The 20095-nt window shown below is 25.6% G+C and overlaps 1 protein-coding gene across 1 annotated transcript in view; it reads left to right on the top strand.

Moving 5' to 3' along the window:
* Nucleotides 1–220: 220 nt before the first annotated feature.
* LOC119609566 (homeotic protein distal-less) overlaps nucleotides 221–20095 on the top strand; it is a 62949-nt gene continuing 43074 nt past the window's right edge. Inside the window, exons 1-2 of the mRNA XM_037964410.1 lie at nucleotides 221–329; nucleotides 4127–4320. Of these exons, the coding sequence (XP_037820338.1) occupies nucleotides 4189–4320 (132 nt within the window). The 5' untranslated portion in view covers nucleotides 221–329; nucleotides 4127–4188. The remainder of the gene's footprint in view (nucleotides 330–4126; nucleotides 4321–20095) is intronic.

Here is a 20095-nt window from a genome sequence, read left to right as displayed (position 1 = left end):
TTTAAAAGCTAAGCTTTTAACGCATTTAAATTCTATTACGCTTTAATGTTGGGTTGTAGCTTTCAAGTTGAATTTTTCTAAATATATTTATTTAAAATTTTCCTTTTTTTGTAATCTCTTAAATTTCTTTTATTGCTGCATGCAATTTGCTTTTAACCACAAACAATTCAAAAAAACAAACAATATTCAAACACAAAACCCTTTACAATTTCTAGATGAATCTCCATATAACAACCGAAAAGTTTCTAACTACAGCCCAACAGAATTTAGACTACAATTAGCGCAATATACAAAGAATGACTGGTCAAAATATACTAGAGATATAACGGGTATGTATTTCAAACAAATTATGAAATAAAAAAAAATTCTCAAAAAAAAGAGCTTTTTGTAAAAGTTAGAAAGTCAAGGGAACGATATTTAAAGAGTTAAGCTTTTAGAAATTTGATATTAAATTGAAAATAAGATTTTCATTCAAGCTTTTCATTTTTGTTTTAATGTTTGATATAAGAAAAGCTTTTAAATGCCATATTTATTTGATTTAAAATTTAAATTTAAACTTTGACCAAAAACAAACAAAAAATCACAATAATTTTTATAAACTTTAGATAAATCTAGTTATTTACTCTATATTTTTCAATATCATTTATAATTTACATTAAATACATACATTTAAATTGTAATCGACATATGTAAACACATGTGTATACAAACGTATGTATACATACATATGTATGTCTGTATGTATGTATATTTGTCTGTATGTGAATTGAGTGTCTGGTAGGTAATTGTAATTGCTGTAATTAAGTTTTCATTTGGCGTTGTAATTAATTGCCACCATTCTTTTAGTTCTTTTTGTTGTTTTTGTATACTAACTACTGCTTTGCCTTCTCTATATAAGAGGATCATAGAAATGTATAGTGAATCGAGTATATATACAGACAGTTTTATACATATGCATGCCTTTGAATATATAATCATACATATTTGGTGTAAAAAAATGTATGATATAAGGATTGGTTATGTAAGTGTAATAGTAGACAAATGTTTTCATTTTCAATATAGATTTTATTTTATCAGTTGTTTTGTAGTTAAAGCTTTAAATAGCAATGTTTATGTTCTAAATTAAAGTTCATTTTTTAGGTAAAGTTGGTAATTAAGCTGAAAGGTAATACGTTAAAGGGTGAAAGCTTTTGTTTTCATTGATTTCGTATGAATAGGAAATTTTAATGAAAGTTTTAAGGTTTTGGTAAAATGTTATTAAGGCGAAAGGAAGCATTAAAGCTTTTGAAAGTTTTTATTTTAATTTCTGTGTTATTTTAAAGTTGAAGCTTTGTTTGTACGAAAATTAAATTTTTGAAAAAAAGTTCAAAGCTTTATGGTAAATTTCGATGTTTAATTTAAAACGCAGCTTATTAAAGTTTAAAGCTTTTGGTGGTTGAAGCATAACTAAAGCTTTTAATATATTCAAGCTATAAGCCGAAAGCCCACTTTAAGCACAATTCGAATGTTAAGCTAAATTGATGGCTTTTATAGGTGAAAGCTTTTAAGCTTAAATAAAGCTTTTGCCTATAGAAATGCTTTTTGCTCGAATAAAGCTTTAAGCTTCTTCTTTTGATTTTTTTAAGTTTGCATGAAAAAGACATTTTGAAGAAAGCTTTAAGCTTTATGATGAAATTAAAAGTTTCACTCAAAAGTCAGTATATTAAAGTTTAAAGCTTTTTATTTTTTTGAAAGTTTTTATTTTCATTTCTATTTTATTTTAAACTCTGCTTATTAAAGTTGAAGCTTTGTTTGTATGAAAATTAAATTTTTGAAAAAAAGTTCAAAGCTTTAGGGTAAATTTCGATGTTTAATTTAAAACGCAGCTTATTAAAGTTTAAAGCTTTTAGTGGTTGAAGCATAGCTAAAGCTTTTAATATATTCTAGCTTTAAGCCGAAAGATCACTTTAAGCATAATTCGAATGTAATGCTAAATTGATGCCTTTTATAGGTGAAAGCTTTTAAGCTTAAATAAAGCTTTTGCCTTTAAAAATGGTTTTAACTTAAATAAAGATGTAAGCTTCTTCGTTTATTTCTTTAAGTTTGTATGAAAAATACATTTTTAAGAAAGCTTTAAGTTTTATGATGAAATTAAAAGTTTTATTCAAAAGCCAGTTTATTAAAGCTTTTTTTACGTATATTTAAAGCTATGCAAGCTTTAAGCTGAAGTAAAACATTAAGTTTAATTCGAACTTTTAGCTAATTAAAAGCTTCTTAAAGTTGAAAACTTTTAAGCTAAATAATGATTTAAAGTTAAATAAAGCTTTGATCTTAAAAAACGTTCTGCTTAAAAATGTCTTGAGTTAAATAAGGCTTTAAGCTTGAATAAAGCTTTTAATTTTTAAGCGTAGTTAAAGCTTTTGCTTCAAAATGCTTTGAGTTAAATAAAACATTGAGCTTAAATAAACATTTAAGTTTATATAAAGCTTTTAGATTAAAAATAAAGCTTTTAAGTTAAATAAAGCTTTTAGGTTAAATTAATAATTTTAGGTTAAATTAAAAAAAGTGCTTTTAAGCTGTAAAACTTAAAAAAAACATAAAAAGCTTAAAAGTTCCAATAAAGCTCTAAAAGAGATAAAAAAGCTTAAATAAAGCTTTCAGCTAAAATAAAGCTTTTAAGCTTTTAACTTAAATAAAGCTTTTAGGTTAAAGCAAAATAATGCTTTTGAGCTGTAAAAAAGCTTTTATCTTAAAAACACTTCAAACATAAATAAAGCTTTAAACTAAACAAAACTTATATAAGTTGAAAAAGCTTAAAAGCTCCAATAAAGCTCTAAAAGAGATTAAAAAAGCTTAAATAAAGCTTTCAGCTAAAATAAAGCTTTAAGCTTAAATAAAGCTTTAAGCATAAATAAAGCTTTAAGCTAAAATAAAGCTTTAAGCTTAAATAAAGCTTTAAGCATAAATAAAGCTTTAAGCTAAAATAAAGCTTTAAGCTTAAATAAATTCGTTAAGCTTAAAAAACTTTCAAGCTTAAAAAAGCATTGAACTAGATTTAAGTTTTAAGCTTAAAAAGCTTTCATTTATAAAAACTATCCATCTATCTTTTAAGCTTAAAAATGTTTCAAGCTTATAAAAGCTTTGAACTATTGTTAACATTTAAGCTTAAAAAAGCTTTTATTTATAAAAACTATCCATCTATCTTTTAAGCTTAAAAATGTTTCAAGTTCATAAAAGCTTTGAACTATGATTAACATTTATGCTTAAAAAAGCTTTCATTTATAAAAACTATCCATCTACCTTTTAAGCTTAAAAATGTTTCAAGCTTATAAAAGCTTTGAACTATTATTAACATTTAAGCTTAAAAAAGCTTTCATTTATAAAAGTTATCCATCTATCTTTTAAGCTTAAAAAATGTTCTAGCTTATTAAAGCTTTGAACTAGAATTAAGCTTTAAGCTTAAAAAAGCTTTCATTTATAAAAACTATCCATCTATCTTTTAAGCTTAAAAAATGTTCTAGCTTAAAAAAGCTTTGAACTAGAATTAAGCTTTAAGCTTAAGAAAAGCTTTCATTTATACAAATTACACATCGATTAAGTAATTCTTAACATTTGTAGTTTTAACGTCTGATGTTTTCATTTCAAAATTAAAGCTTTTACAGTCTAACCAACCTGTAAAGTTGGATGCTTTCATTTTTAAATTAATTTATGTATATCTCTGTGTATATGTATGTGTTTGAAAATGCAACACATAAAACATTGAATGTCAAGCTGACCAAGTGAAAAAAAAAATAGTCATAAATAATAAAAATGTGGTCGTTTTTTTTGTCTGTGTCTTTCTCAAAACTTAATTATAGTTTTGATAAATTTATACAAAAGCAGCAAAAAAAGTTTTATTAAGGGTAAAATAACAAGAAAAAAAGAGCCGGTATATATTTAAGAAAAAAAAAAATGAAAATAAAAATTAAAGATAAAACTTAGACTTGTAATTATTTAGACATTTTGAATAAAATATTAAAAAATACTCCTAGACAAATATTTTCTATAATTAACTTAAAATTTTGTTCAAATTTAAACCATTTGTTATTTTTGTTCTTTTTATTTTTTTCCTCCTTTTCTTTCTCTTTTTCAACCAATGATTTTACAGATTTTTCCATATCGGATAAATGTGAGGACTCGGGATTACGAGTGAATGGTAAAGGCAAGAAAATGCGTAAACCACGTACCATCTATAGTTCACTGCAATTGCAACAATTAAATCGTCGTTTCCAGCGTACACAATACTTGGCCTTGCCAGAACGTGCTGAATTAGCAGCGAGTCTGGGCTTAACACAAACCCAGGTTAGTATTAAACCATAGTTAATAATTAGAGCTTTTAACAATTAAAAATTTTCTATACTAAATATTATTTGAAATGATTTAATAAATTATTTATTATTGATTAAATGTACAAGTAGCAACCAACAGCAGCTGGTTTATAGAGTTCAATTTTTACACCTTTCTAAAGCTTTAGAGAAAAGGGAACAATGTCAAATATTTTTTTTTTCAAATTATACTTGTTTTTTTATTTAATTACTTTATATACATATTTATGTATAAAATAGGGAATAAATTTCATTAAAAAGGAATTTTGAAATATTTTAAATAATTTTTTTTTAAGAAAATTATATTTTCAAATCAATTTTTACATCACGTAAACTAAGTAAACTTTCTAAATATGTGGAATATATTTTAAATAAATACATTTTAAATTGTTTACACAAATTTTTGACATTGTTTACATGAGGTAAACCATATAAAATGTTTGTTATTTTATGAATATTTATATAAATTATGAAACATATTTATATAAATTATGAAACATTTTAAGAGAATAATTTCTTTTATATTAGTTTACTTAGTGTAAACTTTGTATGTGTCAAATTACTTGATGTAAATAAGGTACATTTTTGGACTCGGCAAAACAAAATCTTCTTAAACTTTAGGAATTTATTGAAAAATTCTTATTTAATGGAAATTATTACATTGTTTACCTGTACTTTACATGGTATAAAATATATAAAAATTTTATTTGCTTCATATGTTCTTTAAAACTATTTTTATTAAAAAAAATATTTTTTTTAAAATTTTACACTATGTAAATTTTACATTTGGTAATTTACATTAGGTAAACAATGTAAATTTTTGTGTAACAAACTTAAATATTCTTAAATTATTAAAACTCTTATAAAAATTGTAAATTTCATTTTAAATTCCAATTTTTTACATTGTTTACCTATTCTTTACATACTTATTACATTGTTTACACATTATTTACCTAATGTAAACAATTGAAAATATCTAACTTTTTCAAAAATTCAATAAATACATTAATGCTAATGAAAGAATTTTTAAAATTTTAGTTATTTACATCATGTAAATTTTACATTCTACAATTACGCCATGTAAACAATGTCTACTTTTGGGCCATTAAATAAAATTTTAATAAATTTTAAAAACTGGCAAGAAAATTTGGTTTTATGTTAGATTTAACATTGTTTACCTCTATTTTTTACAAAATTTTTAAGAAATTTAAATGGTTTTGTTAAAACAAATGTAATTTTCTACATTTTACATAAGGTAAACTTTACTTTACCAAGTAAACAATGTAAATTTTGGGGTAATTAAAGGTTATATTTATAAAATCCAAATATTTGTAGAATAATTTAAATTTTTGTTAAATTTTACATTGTTTACCTAATGTAAACTTAACATTTTTAGGTTTACCTCAGTAAATAATGTCTCTTTTTATTTAGTTATCCTTAGAAAAATTCTTAAAATTTTAAAATTTACTTGAAAAGTAGAATTTTTGTTAAATTTTACATTGTTTACCTTTATTTTACATGGAGGTAAAAAATCAAAATTTTTAGCATTTTTTTGCAAATTTGTTATGAAACCTTCAAGATTTTAATAAAATTAAAGAAAAATTCTTGAAAAGTAGAGTTTATGTTAAAGTTTACATTGTTTACCTTTATTTTACCTGGATGTAAACAATTGAAATTTTTGTTTATTTTTGCAAAATTTATTAAAATTTTGTATAATTTTGAGGAAAGAAATGTATTTTCACAATTTTTTACATAATGTCAACTTTACATTTCATTAATTACACCAAGGTAAACAATGTAAATTTTGTGTAATTTGTAGAAATATTAATATATTTTAGTATGTTATCTAAATATTTGGAATTTTCTTAATTTTTTACATTAATTACATTGTTTACCTTTATTTTACATAGATGTAAAAAATTTAAAATTTTCCCTTTTCATTAAATTTATTATAAATTTTAAAGTTTTTTATGAGTGAAATGGATTTGGACAATTTTTTACATAAAGTAAACTTTACATTTTGTCAATTACACTAGGTAAACAATGTAAATTTGGTGTAATTTGTAGAAATTTTCATACTTTTTGATATGTTATCTAAATATTTGGAATTTTCTTAATTTTTTACATTAATTACATTGTTTACCTTTATTTTACACGGATGTAAACAATTAAAAATTTTCCATTTTCATAAAATTTATTATAAATTTTAAAGATTTTATTAAAAGAAAAAAATTTGGACAATTTTTTACATAATGTAAACTTTACATTTTGTCAATTACACTAGGTAAACAATGTAAATTTGGTGTAATTTGTAGAAATTTTCATACAATTTGATATGTTATCTAAACATTTGGTAATTTCTTAATTTTTTACATTAATTACATTGTTTACCATAACTTTACATGGATGTCAACAATGAAAATTTTACATGATTTGTGAATTTTTCTAAAAAAGTTCAATTATCTCTTTTAAAATCTTATTTTTTAATATTTTACCTCAAGTAAACTTTAGTTATTTTTAGTTTACATCATGTAAACAATGTAAATTTGTGTAATTTAAAGCAATTTCTGAGATATTTGCTATATTATATAAAAATTTGCAATTTTCTTATTATTTTACATAATTTATCTTTATTTTACTTTACTTACATTGTTTACCTTACCTTACCTAATGTAAACAATTAAAATTTTTATCCATTTTATGAAATTTTCTTGATATTTTTGACGATTTCATATTTTCTTGCATTTTACCTTGTGTAAACTTTAGCTGGTTTTAATTACATCATGTAAACAATGTATATTTTTGGGTAATTAAGTCAAATTTTAAAAAAATTATATAATTTACTTAAAATTTACATAAAGTAATATGTTATAAAGCCTAGTTTTTGTATTATGCTATTTTACCTCATGTAAACTTTAGGTAAACAATTGTAAAACATTAATTGAACTTTAATTTTTGTTGAAAAAATTGTTGTATTTGAATTCTTTGAGCTTTCAGAGTTGATTTTACCTCTTTTAACCTTGAGATTTCGACATTCCTACTAATTTTTTAGGTGTAAATAATGTAAAACTTGTGTAAAATGGTGTAAATGAGTGATAACTATTAAGAAATTTGGTGAAATAGAAACAAATTTCAAAATAAAAGTTACATTTAATACATTTGCCTTAATTTACTTCAATTTTATTAACATTCTTAAAGTACTTTGTTTCTAAATTTTCCGCACAAAGGTGCCACGCTTTGGTGTTAAAAATATTTATTTTATGATTTGTTGTTTTTTTTCGGTTTATATCAATAAATTAAATCTGTACAACAGTTTAGGTTCATTTAAACATTGGACAAATATTTCCAAACACACCCTTATATACTTAATGGTATGGGTGACAGAAGTTCCTTAACAAAATTTCCTTTTTTTTTGTAAAGGCCATAAACTGTAGTCAAGGACTAATATTAAGGTAAACAAAATAACAACAATAACAACAAAAATAATGTTTTGTTTTAACTGAAACATTAAACATTATTAACATGCCCTTAACATTGTTTTGTTTCAGATCAAAAGTTTAGTTAAATATAAAATATTTACATAAAATTACACCATTTCCCTGAAGATTAAAGAATATGTATTAGGAAATTTTTAAAAAATTATTTTACTGGACTAACGATTCAGTTGTTTTTAACAATTACCGTTAAGGCTGACTAATAGGAATTGAAGGAATTTAAAAAGCTTCAACTTTGGCTAGAAAAGCTTTAAAGCTTGCTTTATTATGAGTTTTATGGTTGCAATAACATAATTTTGCTTTAGACAACTAAATTTTTACGACCTTGTTATTAATTTGCATATAAAATGAAATATTTAGTTGACCTAATCAAGATTTTTATTATATTTAACAAATTTCACAGGAAAAGCTTTAAAGCTTTTATTAGCATTAGCTTTTTTTTTGGTTAAAGCAACATAATATTTGTTTACACAATAAAACTATTAAGACGATTTTACTAACAGGATTTAAAGGAATATGGAAAGCTATAACTTTGGCTAGAAAAGCTTTAAAGCTTTCGTTATAAGGTTTTTTTTGTTAGCAGGAACACAACTTTTGTTTAGACACACTAATTGCTACCAATTAATTTCAATATAAAATGAAGTATTTAGTTCCCTCAATCAAATTCTTTATTTAATTTAACTGGTTTCACCTAAAAAGCTTTAAAGCTTACATTAGCTTTAGATTTTTTTGGTTGTAGCAACATAATATTTGTATATACAACAAAACTATTAAGACTATTTTATAGGTTTTAAGCAAATTTTATATAAAACCAAAAATTTAGTTGTCCCAACCAAATTCTTTAGTTGCTCTAACCAAAAATTTGTTAAGGCAACTAATTTTTTTTTTTTTGGGAAACAGTTTAATTTATTGTTTTTCTTTTGTCCAGCCTAAAAATATTTTACTTAAACAATCAATAAACAACTTCCGCTTTTGTTTTAGAGTATTTGTTTTTGTTGCTGCTGCTGTTGTTGTTGTTGTTGGTGGTGTTATTTTAGGTCTGTAAAACAAGAAGGCGGTTTTAATTACTGGCCCTTAAGTAAACTGAAACTGCACTAAAAATCGATTGTAAAACAAGACAAACTGGCTGGTTGGTTGACCAGCTAACAGACCAGACCAACTGTCAGTGAGTGACCCTTTTCTTGACCAAAGCAAAGTGTTGAAGGAAATTATTTTTGAAAGCACTTGCAGTTTTGTTAGTTTTTTTTTTTTGTTAAAAAGCAACATTAACCTTAATAAATTTTAAGGAAAAAGAAAAGGAAACCACCAAAAGATGAGGTTGATATTCCAGTTTGTTGATAAAGTCAATCATGATGATGTTGGTTTAAGTTTTCAAAGATTGTGATAACGGTTTTAAATATTAACTAACAGTTACACCCTTAAAATAAAACATAAATTAATTTTTCTCCCCCCTTCAAAAAAAGGGGTTAGCTTTAGTTCATTTAAGTTCATTTGTTTAATTAACACTTTTATATTCATATTTTTTATCATATAGGGGGCAGTTGAAGAGTCATATAAAATTTATTAATATTCCTTCCTTCCTTATTTTTCAATTCTTTAGCAGTTTTATGACTTATTTACCAAAAGTATTTTCTTTCTGCTTGTTTTCCTCTCAACTTTTGTTTTATTGATTTCTTAACTAAATATTTCTTAAACATTTTCTTGTATAAGTTTTATTAAATTGTGTCTTGTCTAATAAAGTTTAACTGAAAACGTTGGGGGCGTGTCACACTGTTTGCTCGTTTGCCTTAAAATGTATGTAACAAAAAAAAAAAAAAAAAAAAAAAAAAAAATTTTTTTGCTTTAAGTTTGCATGTCAGTTAAGGGGTTCTGTGAATGTATTGTCTACCTTCATGCAATTCAACTCTTTCCTTTTTGGCCACAATGTTGTCTAGTCTTGTTACCATATAAAAAATATTGTGGTTTGTTACGATTTTTGCAATAGTTTTTTTATTGAAAAAAGAAAAAACATAAATACACACACAGAGAAAAAACTGCGCACAAAGAGCTTTTCAAAATCAGCAAGCTTTCCTGGCAATAAAGCTCTCACAATGACTTCAAACTCATCTTTTCTTTTAAAGATCGAGGATCAACTTCTTAATAAAGATCGATGATCAATTCCACAATTAGTGTTTAAAGCTTTCGGGACAAAATCTAAAGCATTCATATGTTTTTCCCTTTGAACTTAACCGTTCTTTGAAATTTATATGCAGATAAAAAGTTGTTTAAATCTTTATCAATCCTTCAAATCTTTGTGATTCTTTTAGTACAACTTCTAACGTACAAATTTAAAAATTTGAGATTAAAAGCTTTAAAGAAGCTTTCAAATGTTTACCTCTTCCAACTCATCAACACTTGCTGTTATAAGATGTTTTAAATAATAAAATTACTGAATGAAATTTAAAAACAAAATCTAGATATTTTAAAATGTTTGTCTAAAAGCTTTTAACATGTATAGTAAATCTTTCAAATTGTTTCTTATGCAAATTCTTCAACACTTTCTATTATTTTTTTTAAATTCTAATATTATTGAGAGAAATTTCAAACAAAAAAGTCTTAAAGCTTTTGCTTCTAAAAGCTTTTAAAATTAGTAGTAAAGCTTTGTAATTGTTTCCCCCTCGAATTTATCAACACTTTGTGTTATTAGTTGTTTTGAATGCTAAAATTACTAAAGAAAGTTTTTAAAACTTTAGTTTCAAAGCTTTTAAAGAAAGCACAAAGCTTACAAATGGTAACAATTTCTAAAGTAGTTAGTTTTGTTCACATAAATTGTTCTTAGTTTTGATACGATTTTTTGTTAAGCTTTTAATGGAGTCATAAAGCTTTCAGATAGTTAAAGCTTTACATGAATTGTTAAAGAGTTTTAAAAGTTTTATTTATTCGCGTTTTTACTCAGAAGCTCTTTAAGTGTTTGAATATATTGGTAAGGAAAGCTTTTTCAAAAACTTTGCATAAAGCTTTTAGATAATTAAAGCTTTTAAGAGAAGTCTTTATTTAGAAAACTTTCACATAATTAAAGCTTTACAAAAATTGTTATCGATTCTTTTTGGGTTTTTAAGGAATTTGTAAAGCTTTAGAGATGTCGTCATTCAAAAACCTTGAAACTTAATTCAAAAACTTTTAAATGATTCGAAAAGCTTCTAATGTGAGTTTTAACATTAATTATTTTATTTATTAAAGCTTTTAAATGAACTTTATAATATAGTTTTATTCAAATACAGATTTGCAATAAGCTTTTGTGACATTTTTCTAATATTTTGAGAAATTATTGGGAAAAAGCTTTAAAACTTTATTTAAAAGCTTTTAACGGATTTAAAACGTTTTCAGTTTGCTGCTGCTTTTTAATATATTTTTGCTGTTTTTCTGAATCATATTTATTTGGCGTTAAAAAAGTTTTTTAAATTTGTTTTAAAAGCTTTGAAATTATTCCAAAAGCTTTAAATTTAGGGTATAATCTATTGCATGGAATGTTTTTCGACAAAAATTTTTCTCAATGTTTTTTATTTCAGTTGTGTCTCTTTGCCAAAAAGAACGTAAATTTTAGTTTTTTGTTGTCTTGTTTGTTGTAGATGGATTGACAGCTGCCAGCTTTTTTTTTTGTTGCAATTTTTTGTAATTTATACAAGTTGTTGTATTTGTTTCCAATATATAAATAAATGTTGAAAATGTGCGGGTTTTTTCGTATTCATGTTAGTTAAGTCTATAAAGTTGCAATATCGTCGTTGCAGTTTTGTTGTTGTTGTTGTTTTTTCGCTTCTCTCTGAGCCGTCAACTCCTAAGGCGTTAATTTAAACATGCAAATGTAAATAGAACTTTTTGTTGTTTAAAAAACCCAAAAAATATACAAAAAAAACTTCATGGTAAAAAAGGTGTTTATTGTAAACGAAAAAAAAAAAATGGTCAAAATTTTAAAACAACAATAACACTGAGAAAAATTAAGCAATTAATTCAAGCCAAAAACTCACTAAGTCCACTAAACAAAAACACTTTTTCCGCGAGTTATAGAAGTAAACCAAATACATGGTATTTCGCAAATTTTGTCATGGAAGGACGGACGTAAATAAATGCAGCTCCTTGCATTCACAGATCTTTAAGAGCCCTCAATTAATAGATAATTTTATTAGGAAGCTCTCCCTAAACATATTTTTCTTTAAATCTTAAACGATTTTGTATAAAACAAAAAATTCTATTACAACTTTTAAAAACATACACTCACAAAAAAACTAACTCAAAAGAACTTAAAATTCTACATAAACAACAACAACAACAGAAAAAAACAACACCCACCCACTCGATTCTCGAAGAGTATAAAAAAAACGAAGCAAAGCAATAAACAAGTTTTTGGTTTTAATTCTTTCAAGTTTAAAAACTTTAAACAGAATTTACAATGAACTTATTTTTTTCTTCATTTCAATATATAATTTTTCTTACTGCCTAGTGGTGGTATGGGTAGCATATGGAGGGCTTGTTGTAGGTACAAAAAAAAAAAACACACACAGTCAGAAAACTTGCATGTGTTGCCACAGACCACAGAGCAAACAAACTGAACTGAAAATACACTCACTATATAGACGAGTACTAATTCAATTAGGATACACACGCCCACTATCAATAAATATATCAAAATGGGTGATTTGAAGTGAAACAGCAAAAAAAAAAGCTAAAAAGTTTAAACAGAAAAAAATGTGTGTGTTTAGGTTAAAACTAGACATTAAACAGTGGCATGTTTACAAGAAAATTTACAACAGAAATTTATTAATTGTTTTTTAAGTTTAACAAGGGTTTTTTTTGTATGGAATGGACAAATAGTTTCAAGATTTTAAATTAATAGAGGTTAGAGCATAAAAGCTCTATTTTGTTGTTAGTAAAATGTTGTATAAACTTTAAGCTTAAGAAGCAGTGGATGGTTTAAACCTTTTACAAAAACCTTGTTTTGTTATTCGCAAATAAACAGCGACATCTAAAATTTGAAAGCTTAACAGGATAAAAGCTTTAGTCACTATGTTCGGTTTATATTATTTGTGGAAAATCCTTTAGAAAAAAGCTTAATTTTGTTATTAGTAGAGACATGTAATCTTTGAACTTTGAAAGCTTTAATTAGTTTGTAAGATTTTTATGAAAAGCTTTAAATGGTGTTTTAATGCTTTAGAAAAAGCTTCATTTTGTTATTAGTAATAAACTGCGATCTCTGACCTTTGAAAGCTAAACTGGCTGAAAGCGTTTGTCTGATTGTATGGGCTTTAGCCTAAAACTTATAAAATTCGTTCGATTTATATAAAGCTTTATAAACTTTTAACTAAAAGTTAAAAAAAAAAATAAAAAATAAAAAAGCTTTTAACTTAAGAAATCTTTTAAAGCTATTATTTGTGTTTAGAAAAGTTTATAAAGGTTTTGTAATATCTAAATTAAAAGTTTAAAAAGCTTCAAACATTCTAAAAACAAGATTTTTTAAAGTCTGAAGAAAAATTGTTCTAAAGCTTTATGAGGAAAATATTTAAAAAAAAAACAGTTGCATGATGAGGAAAACTTTTTTAAAATAGTTTTAATACAAAAAGCTTTTTTAAAGCCTTAAGTGAAACAACTTTTAAGCTTTTTAAGAAAAGCCTTTTTTAAAAGTTCAATTTGAGCGTTTTAAATACTTTATGAAGAAAAGCTTTATTTATTCTAATGCTTTATAAATATTTATGAGGAAAAGCTTTTTTAAATCAGTTTTAAGCTTTATAAGGAAAAACTTTTTTAAAATAGTTTTAATAGAAAATGCTTTTTTAGCTTTTTTAAAAATTAAATGCAAGTATATTTAAAACTTTATGAATAAATGCTTTTTTAAGCTTTATAGGAAATGATTTTTTAAAGCTTTACGGGGAAAAGCTTTTTTAAAGCTATAAGGATAAGCTTTTTTAAGTAATTTTTAAAGTTCAATTCAATCTTGTTTAAAGCTTTATAAGGAAAAGCTTTTTTTTGTTTTATGAGAAAAAGCTTTTTAAGTATGTTTGGAGAAACGATTTTTAAAGGCGTTTTAAAGCTTAATGAGGAAAACTTTATGAAGAAAAACTTCTTTAAAGCTTTAAAATAAAAAGCTTTTTTAAGGCTTTATGAAGAAAAGCTATGTGAAAAAACTTTTTAAAACTTTGAAAGTAAAAACAATGTGAGGAAAAACTTAAAGTTCAATTCAAGTATATTTTAAGCTTTAAGCTTTGAAAGTAAAAGCATTGTGAGGGAAAACTTAAAGTTCAATTCAGGCATATTTAAAGCTTTATAAGGAAAAGCTGTGTTTAAGTTTTACGAGAGAAAAACTTTTTGAAGCTGTATGAAGAAAAGTTTTTAAAAAGCTTTTTAAAGCTTTATAAGGTAAAACTTCTTTAAAGCTTTGAGATTAAAAGCTTTTTTAATGCTTTATGAGAAAAGCATTCTAAAGCTTCAAAAAGAAAAGCTTTGGGAGAAAAAAGCTTTTTTAAATCATTAAGAGAAAGCGATTTCGAAAGCTTTATAAGCAAAGCCTTTTTAAGCTTTATAAAGAAAATCAAAATCCTTGTTTAAAGTTTTATAGGAAAAAGCTTTTTTGAAGATTTATTGGGAAAAACTTGAAAAAAAGCTTTTTTAAAGCTTTATTAGGAAACGCTTTTTTGTTAGCTTAATAAATAAAAGTATTTAAACAATTTTTATATTTTGAATTATAATTTCATAAGAATACGCTTAAAACACTTTTTGCTAGTTTAACACAAAAAGCTTTTAGTTAGCTTTCTTTAGTATTTGACTAGTGGGTTTCCTTTCTGGAATTTTAAACAAATGTTAGTTTTAAATTCTATAAAAGAAAGCTCTAAAAATTTTTTCTCTATTAATAGTTCTAAGCTCATTTGCTATTAAGGAGACCTTCCCCTTTTAACATACTGCACTGTATTGCAATCTTATTAAAACAAGCCCTAGTTTTTTTTCCAATATAATCTATAACACAACAACATGCATAATTATGAGAACAAAGTTGTTTATTTCTAATCTGTGATTAAAATTGACATTTGTCTTTGAGTGTAATTTTGAAGTTGCCAAACAAACAACAACAACAACACCAGCAAGAAAATCAAACTTGATTTTTCACAATTTTTTTTTTAATAAAAATTTTTTAAAAATCTAAAAACATAAAAAAACCTACATACACTAGTAACAAACATACATACGTTGTATACATAAATTTTAAGTAATTTTTGCAAAATGTTTGCCAATGTCACACCCGTAGTTTTTGTTGTTTATATGTAAGTCAAATACTGAAAAGCAAAAGCTCTTTTCATATGCTGGCAACTAAAAAAAACTCAAAACATCATTTTGCAATTGCATGTCACATTAACGTCTTAACAGCCGTACAAAAACATAAAAAGTTGAATTTTTAATTCTAGTTTTTTACTTAGATTTTCAAATAGAAAATCGAATGAAGAAAAAAAAAGCTCGCTTGCTAATGAAATATAATAAAAATAAACTACGGTGTGTTATAGAGAGTGGAGCTGATTTAATGTTTGACTATTTGCTTGACTGCCAGTTAACGCAGCAGCAACTATTTTTCTATATATTTTTTTTTGTTTGGCTTCTAATGAAGCTTCAACAGGCCGCCTGCTCAAAAAAAAAAAAGTAGTAATAGAAGTGAGACCTGCATGCATGCATGACTCTTCGCCTGACATAAACAACATGCAATACTAATAATATTATTTTTTAAAGAAAACTTGGAACAAAAATCACCAGCAAACACTTTCGTAATAGTTATATGCCCTCCAGCTAGATTTGTTTTTTTCTAAATATATTTTTATTTTTGAGCGTTTGAAAACAAACGATCTGTCAGTTTACTTTAGTATAAAGAAGAAAAAAAAAACAACAACATGTAAGTTTAGTCAGTTAGATTGTTGTATAGATGGATGGATGAATGAATGGTTGGATATATGCTTGGTTAGTTGGTTAGAAGTAGTATATGACTCGACTGCCTGGCATTTTGACTGACTGTTTGTTCATACGTTGGTTTAAAACAGTCAGTCGGATGTATACATCAAAATTTATGATTATTTTTTCATTAATAATAATAAAAAAATTGTTATATGTATTTTTATTTGAATTATTCAAACTTATTATCTAATAGATTTTTTGTTTAAAATTAAATTCTAATCACAATTGCAAATATTTGAGAAAAATATGTATTTAAAGATAAAATATTTTAAAAATTTTGTGTAAAATTTAACTCTTTGAGGAGCAAAGAAACTAAATGACTCTAGACTGCAAATCAGACTATACATCAGTCAATAGTATTAAATATAGATCAGTCTATAATATTGACTATAAATCAGTCTATAGTCTTGACTACAGATCAGTCTATAGTTTTAACTATAGATCAATCTAGAGTATTGACTATAGACCAATCTATAGTCTTGACTATAGATCAATCTATAGTCTTGACTATTGATCAGTCTATAGTCCTGACTATAGATCAATCTATAGTCTTGACTATAGATCAGTCTGTAGTCTTGAATATAGATCAGTCTATGTACAGTCTTGAGTATAGATCAGTCTATAGTCTTGACTGTATGTCAGTATATAGTCTTGACTATAAATCAGTCTATAGTCTTGACTATAGATCAGTTTATAGTCTTAACTATAGATCAGTCTATAGTCTTGACTATAATCAGTCGATAGTCTTGACTATAGATCAGTCTATAGTCTTGACTATAGATCAATCTATAGTCTTGACTATAGATCAGTCTGTAGTCTTGAATATAGATCAGTCTATAGTCTTGACTGTATATCAGTATATAGTCCTGACTATAGATCAGTCTATAGTCTTGACTATAGATCAGTCTATAGTCTTGACTATAGATCAGTCTATAGTCTTGACTATAGATCAGTCTATAGTCTTGACTATAGATCAGTTTATAGTCTTGACTATAATCAGTCGATAGTCTTGACTATAATCAGTCGATAGTCTTGACTATAGATCAGTCTATAGTCTTGACTATAGATCAGTCTATAGTCTTGACTATAGATCAGTCTATAGTCTTGACTATAGATCAATCTATAGTCTTGACTATAGATCAGTCTATAGTCTTGACTATAGATCAGTCTATAGTCTTGACTATAGATCAGTCTATAGTCTTGACTATAGATCAGTCTATAGTCTTGACTATAGATCAGTCTATAGTCTTGACTATAGATCAATCTATAGTCTTGACTATAGATCAGTCTATAGTCTTGACTATAGATCAGTCTATAGTCTTGACTATAGATCAATCTATAGTCTTGAGTATAGATCAGTCTATAGTCTTGACTATAGATCAGTCTATAGTCTTGACTATAGATCAGTCTATAGTCTTGACTATAGTTCAGTCTATAGTCTTGACTATAGATCAGTCTGTAGTCTTGACTATTGATCAGTCTATAGTCTTGACTATAGATCAGTCTATAGTCTTGACTATTGGACAGTTTATATTCTTGACTATAGATCATTCTCTAGTCTTGACTATAGATCAGCCAATGGTTTGGATATAGATCAGTCTATAGTCTTGATTATAGATCAGCATATAGTCTTGACTATAGATCAGTCTATAGTCTTTACTATAGATCAGTCTGTAGTCTTGACTATTGATCAGTCTATAGCCTTGCTAGAGATCAGTATATAGTCTTGACTATAGATCAGTCCATAGTCTTGACTATATTTCAGTCAATAGTCTTGACTATAGATCATTCTATAGTCTTGATTTTGGATAAGTCTATAGTCTTGACTATAGATCAGTCTATACTCTTGACTATTGGTCAGTTTATATTCTTGACTACAGATCATTCTCTAGTCTTGACTATAGATCAGTCTATTGTTTTGACTATAGATCAGTCTATAATCTTGATTATAAATCAGCATATAGTCTTGACTATAGATCAGTCTATAGTCTTGACTATAGATCAGTCTATAATCTTGATTATAAATCAGCATATAGTCTTGACTATAGATCAGTCTATAGTCTTGACTATAGATCAGTCTATAGTCTTGCTAGAGATCAGTATATCGTCTTGTCTATAGTCTTGACTATAGATCTGTCTATAGTCTTGACTATAGATCTGTCTATAGTCTTGGCTATAGATTATTCTGTAGTCTTGGCTAAAGATCAGTCCATAGTCTTGTCTATAGGTCAGTCTATAATCTTGACTATAGATTATTCTCTAATCTTAACTATAGATCAGTCTATTGTTTTGACTATAGATCAGTCTATAGTTTTAGCTAAGGATCAGTCTACAGTTTTGACTATAGATCAGTGTATAGTTTTTAATATAGATCAATCTAAAGTCTTGACTCTAGTTCTTCCCGAAGATCCTTTTAGGGTTAATTTCCCCACTGCTCCTACAAATGTATGTGAACAACAACAAAAACAATAACAACATCAAAATTGCACACACAAATAAAAAAACTTGTTATAAATGTGGCGGCAAAACATCATTCATGGTCATAATTTTAATTTTATTCACAAATCATGTTTTATTATTTTAAAACTTAAATACTGGCTGGCTATATGACTGAATGACTGACTACTAGATTTATATTTTTTTCGCTTTTTTTTTCTGCTTTAATATCTCTAAGCTATATCAGCTTTAGAGCAAAAAAAACCTAAAATAATAGAAAAAATTTTCAACAAAAAAACTTGCATGTAAAATGGAATATTTTTTGTTTTTGTGCAGTAGTTTTGTTTGTGTTAAATAAATTAATGCAAAACATTCGTCATTTTGTCAGTTAGATTGTCAGTTGTGACTAAATGCTCTTATAAATTTACTCTCATGACTAAAGTAGTGGTTTTTGTTGTTGTTTGGCCGGCCAAAAGCATCTGCCTGATTTTTAATTAGAAAATATTCTTGCCTCAAAGCTTTTTTCTAATTTCGTTGTAATAAACTAAATTAACACAAATTTAATTATAATAATTTATTTACATTTACACTTTTCTTTTAGAACAAAATTTTCTTTGAGTGTATTTTGTAGCTTATTTAAAAAGATTTAATGCAATTGTTTTTTTTTTTTTTTGTTTAATTTTCATTAGTTTATTTTATTATGCTGGTTAGTAGTTGTTCTCATATTTTATTTAAAACAAATTTGTTTTTTTGTACTAAAGGAAAAAACTTAAGCATACTAAGCATTTTTTCTAAGTGAGTGTGTTGGTTTTTTCTTAATTGTTGTTTAATGTTTATTGTTTCTTTTTTTCTGTTTAGCGTATTCTTATTAAAATTTATTTAATCATCATGACTGGGCAGCTTTTAATGTCTGGTTTTTTATTACGATTTTTTTTCTTATTGGAAAAAATTAAAATCACTCCCTTTTTGAAAAGGTTCATAGTGACAATATTTTTTTTTGTATTGCAGTTTTTACGCCATCATTGTATTGTTTAAAATCGTGTCAGAATTAGATTTAATTTTTCCGGGGAATTTTTTTCTTTCTATATTTTCACAATTGTTAGAAGTGGTGCAATACTTTGTAGGGTTTGCAGTTTTTAGAGATCAGTCTAATGACTTGACTATAGATCAGTCTATAGTGTTGACTATCGATCAGTCTATAGTCTTGACTATAGTCTATGACTATAGATTAGTCTATAGACTTGAATATACATAGATCAGTCTATAGTCTTGACTATAGATCAGTGTCTAAAGTCTTGACTATAGACCAGTTTATATTCTCGACTATAGATCAGTCTATAGTCTTGACTATAAATCAGTCTATAGTCTTGACTATAGATCAGTCTATAGTCTTGACTACAGATCAGTCTTTAGTCTTGACTATACATCAGTTTATAGTCTTGACTATAGATCAGTCTATAGTCTTGATAATAGATCAATCTATAGTCTTGACTATAGATCAGTTTATAGTCTTTACTATAGATCAGTCTATAGTCTTGATTATTGATCAGTCTATAGTGTTGACTATAGATCAGTTTATAGTCTTGACTATAGATCAGTCTATAGTCTTGACTATAGATCAGTCTATAGTCTATACTAAAGATCAGTCTATAATTTGACTATAAATCAGTCTATAGTCTTGACTATAGCTCAGTCTATAGTCTTGACTATAGATCAGTCTATATTCTTGACTATAGATCAGTCTATAATGTTGACTACAGATCAGTCTATAGTCTTGACTATAGATCAGTCTATAGTCTCCAATACACATCAGTCTATAGTATTGACTATAGATCAGTCTTGACTATAGATCAGTCTATA

This window comes from Lucilia sericata, unplaced genomic scaffold (assembly GCF_015586225.1).
Source record: "Lucilia sericata isolate MDLA Ls3-8-SP2 unplaced genomic scaffold, ASM1558622v1 Contig001006F_arrow, whole genome shotgun sequence".
Lineage (NCBI taxonomy): Eukaryota > Metazoa > Arthropoda > Insecta > Diptera > Calliphoridae > Lucilia > Lucilia sericata.
Note: the sequence above shows the minus strand (reverse complement) of the source record. Positions and strands in the feature narration are given on the sequence as shown.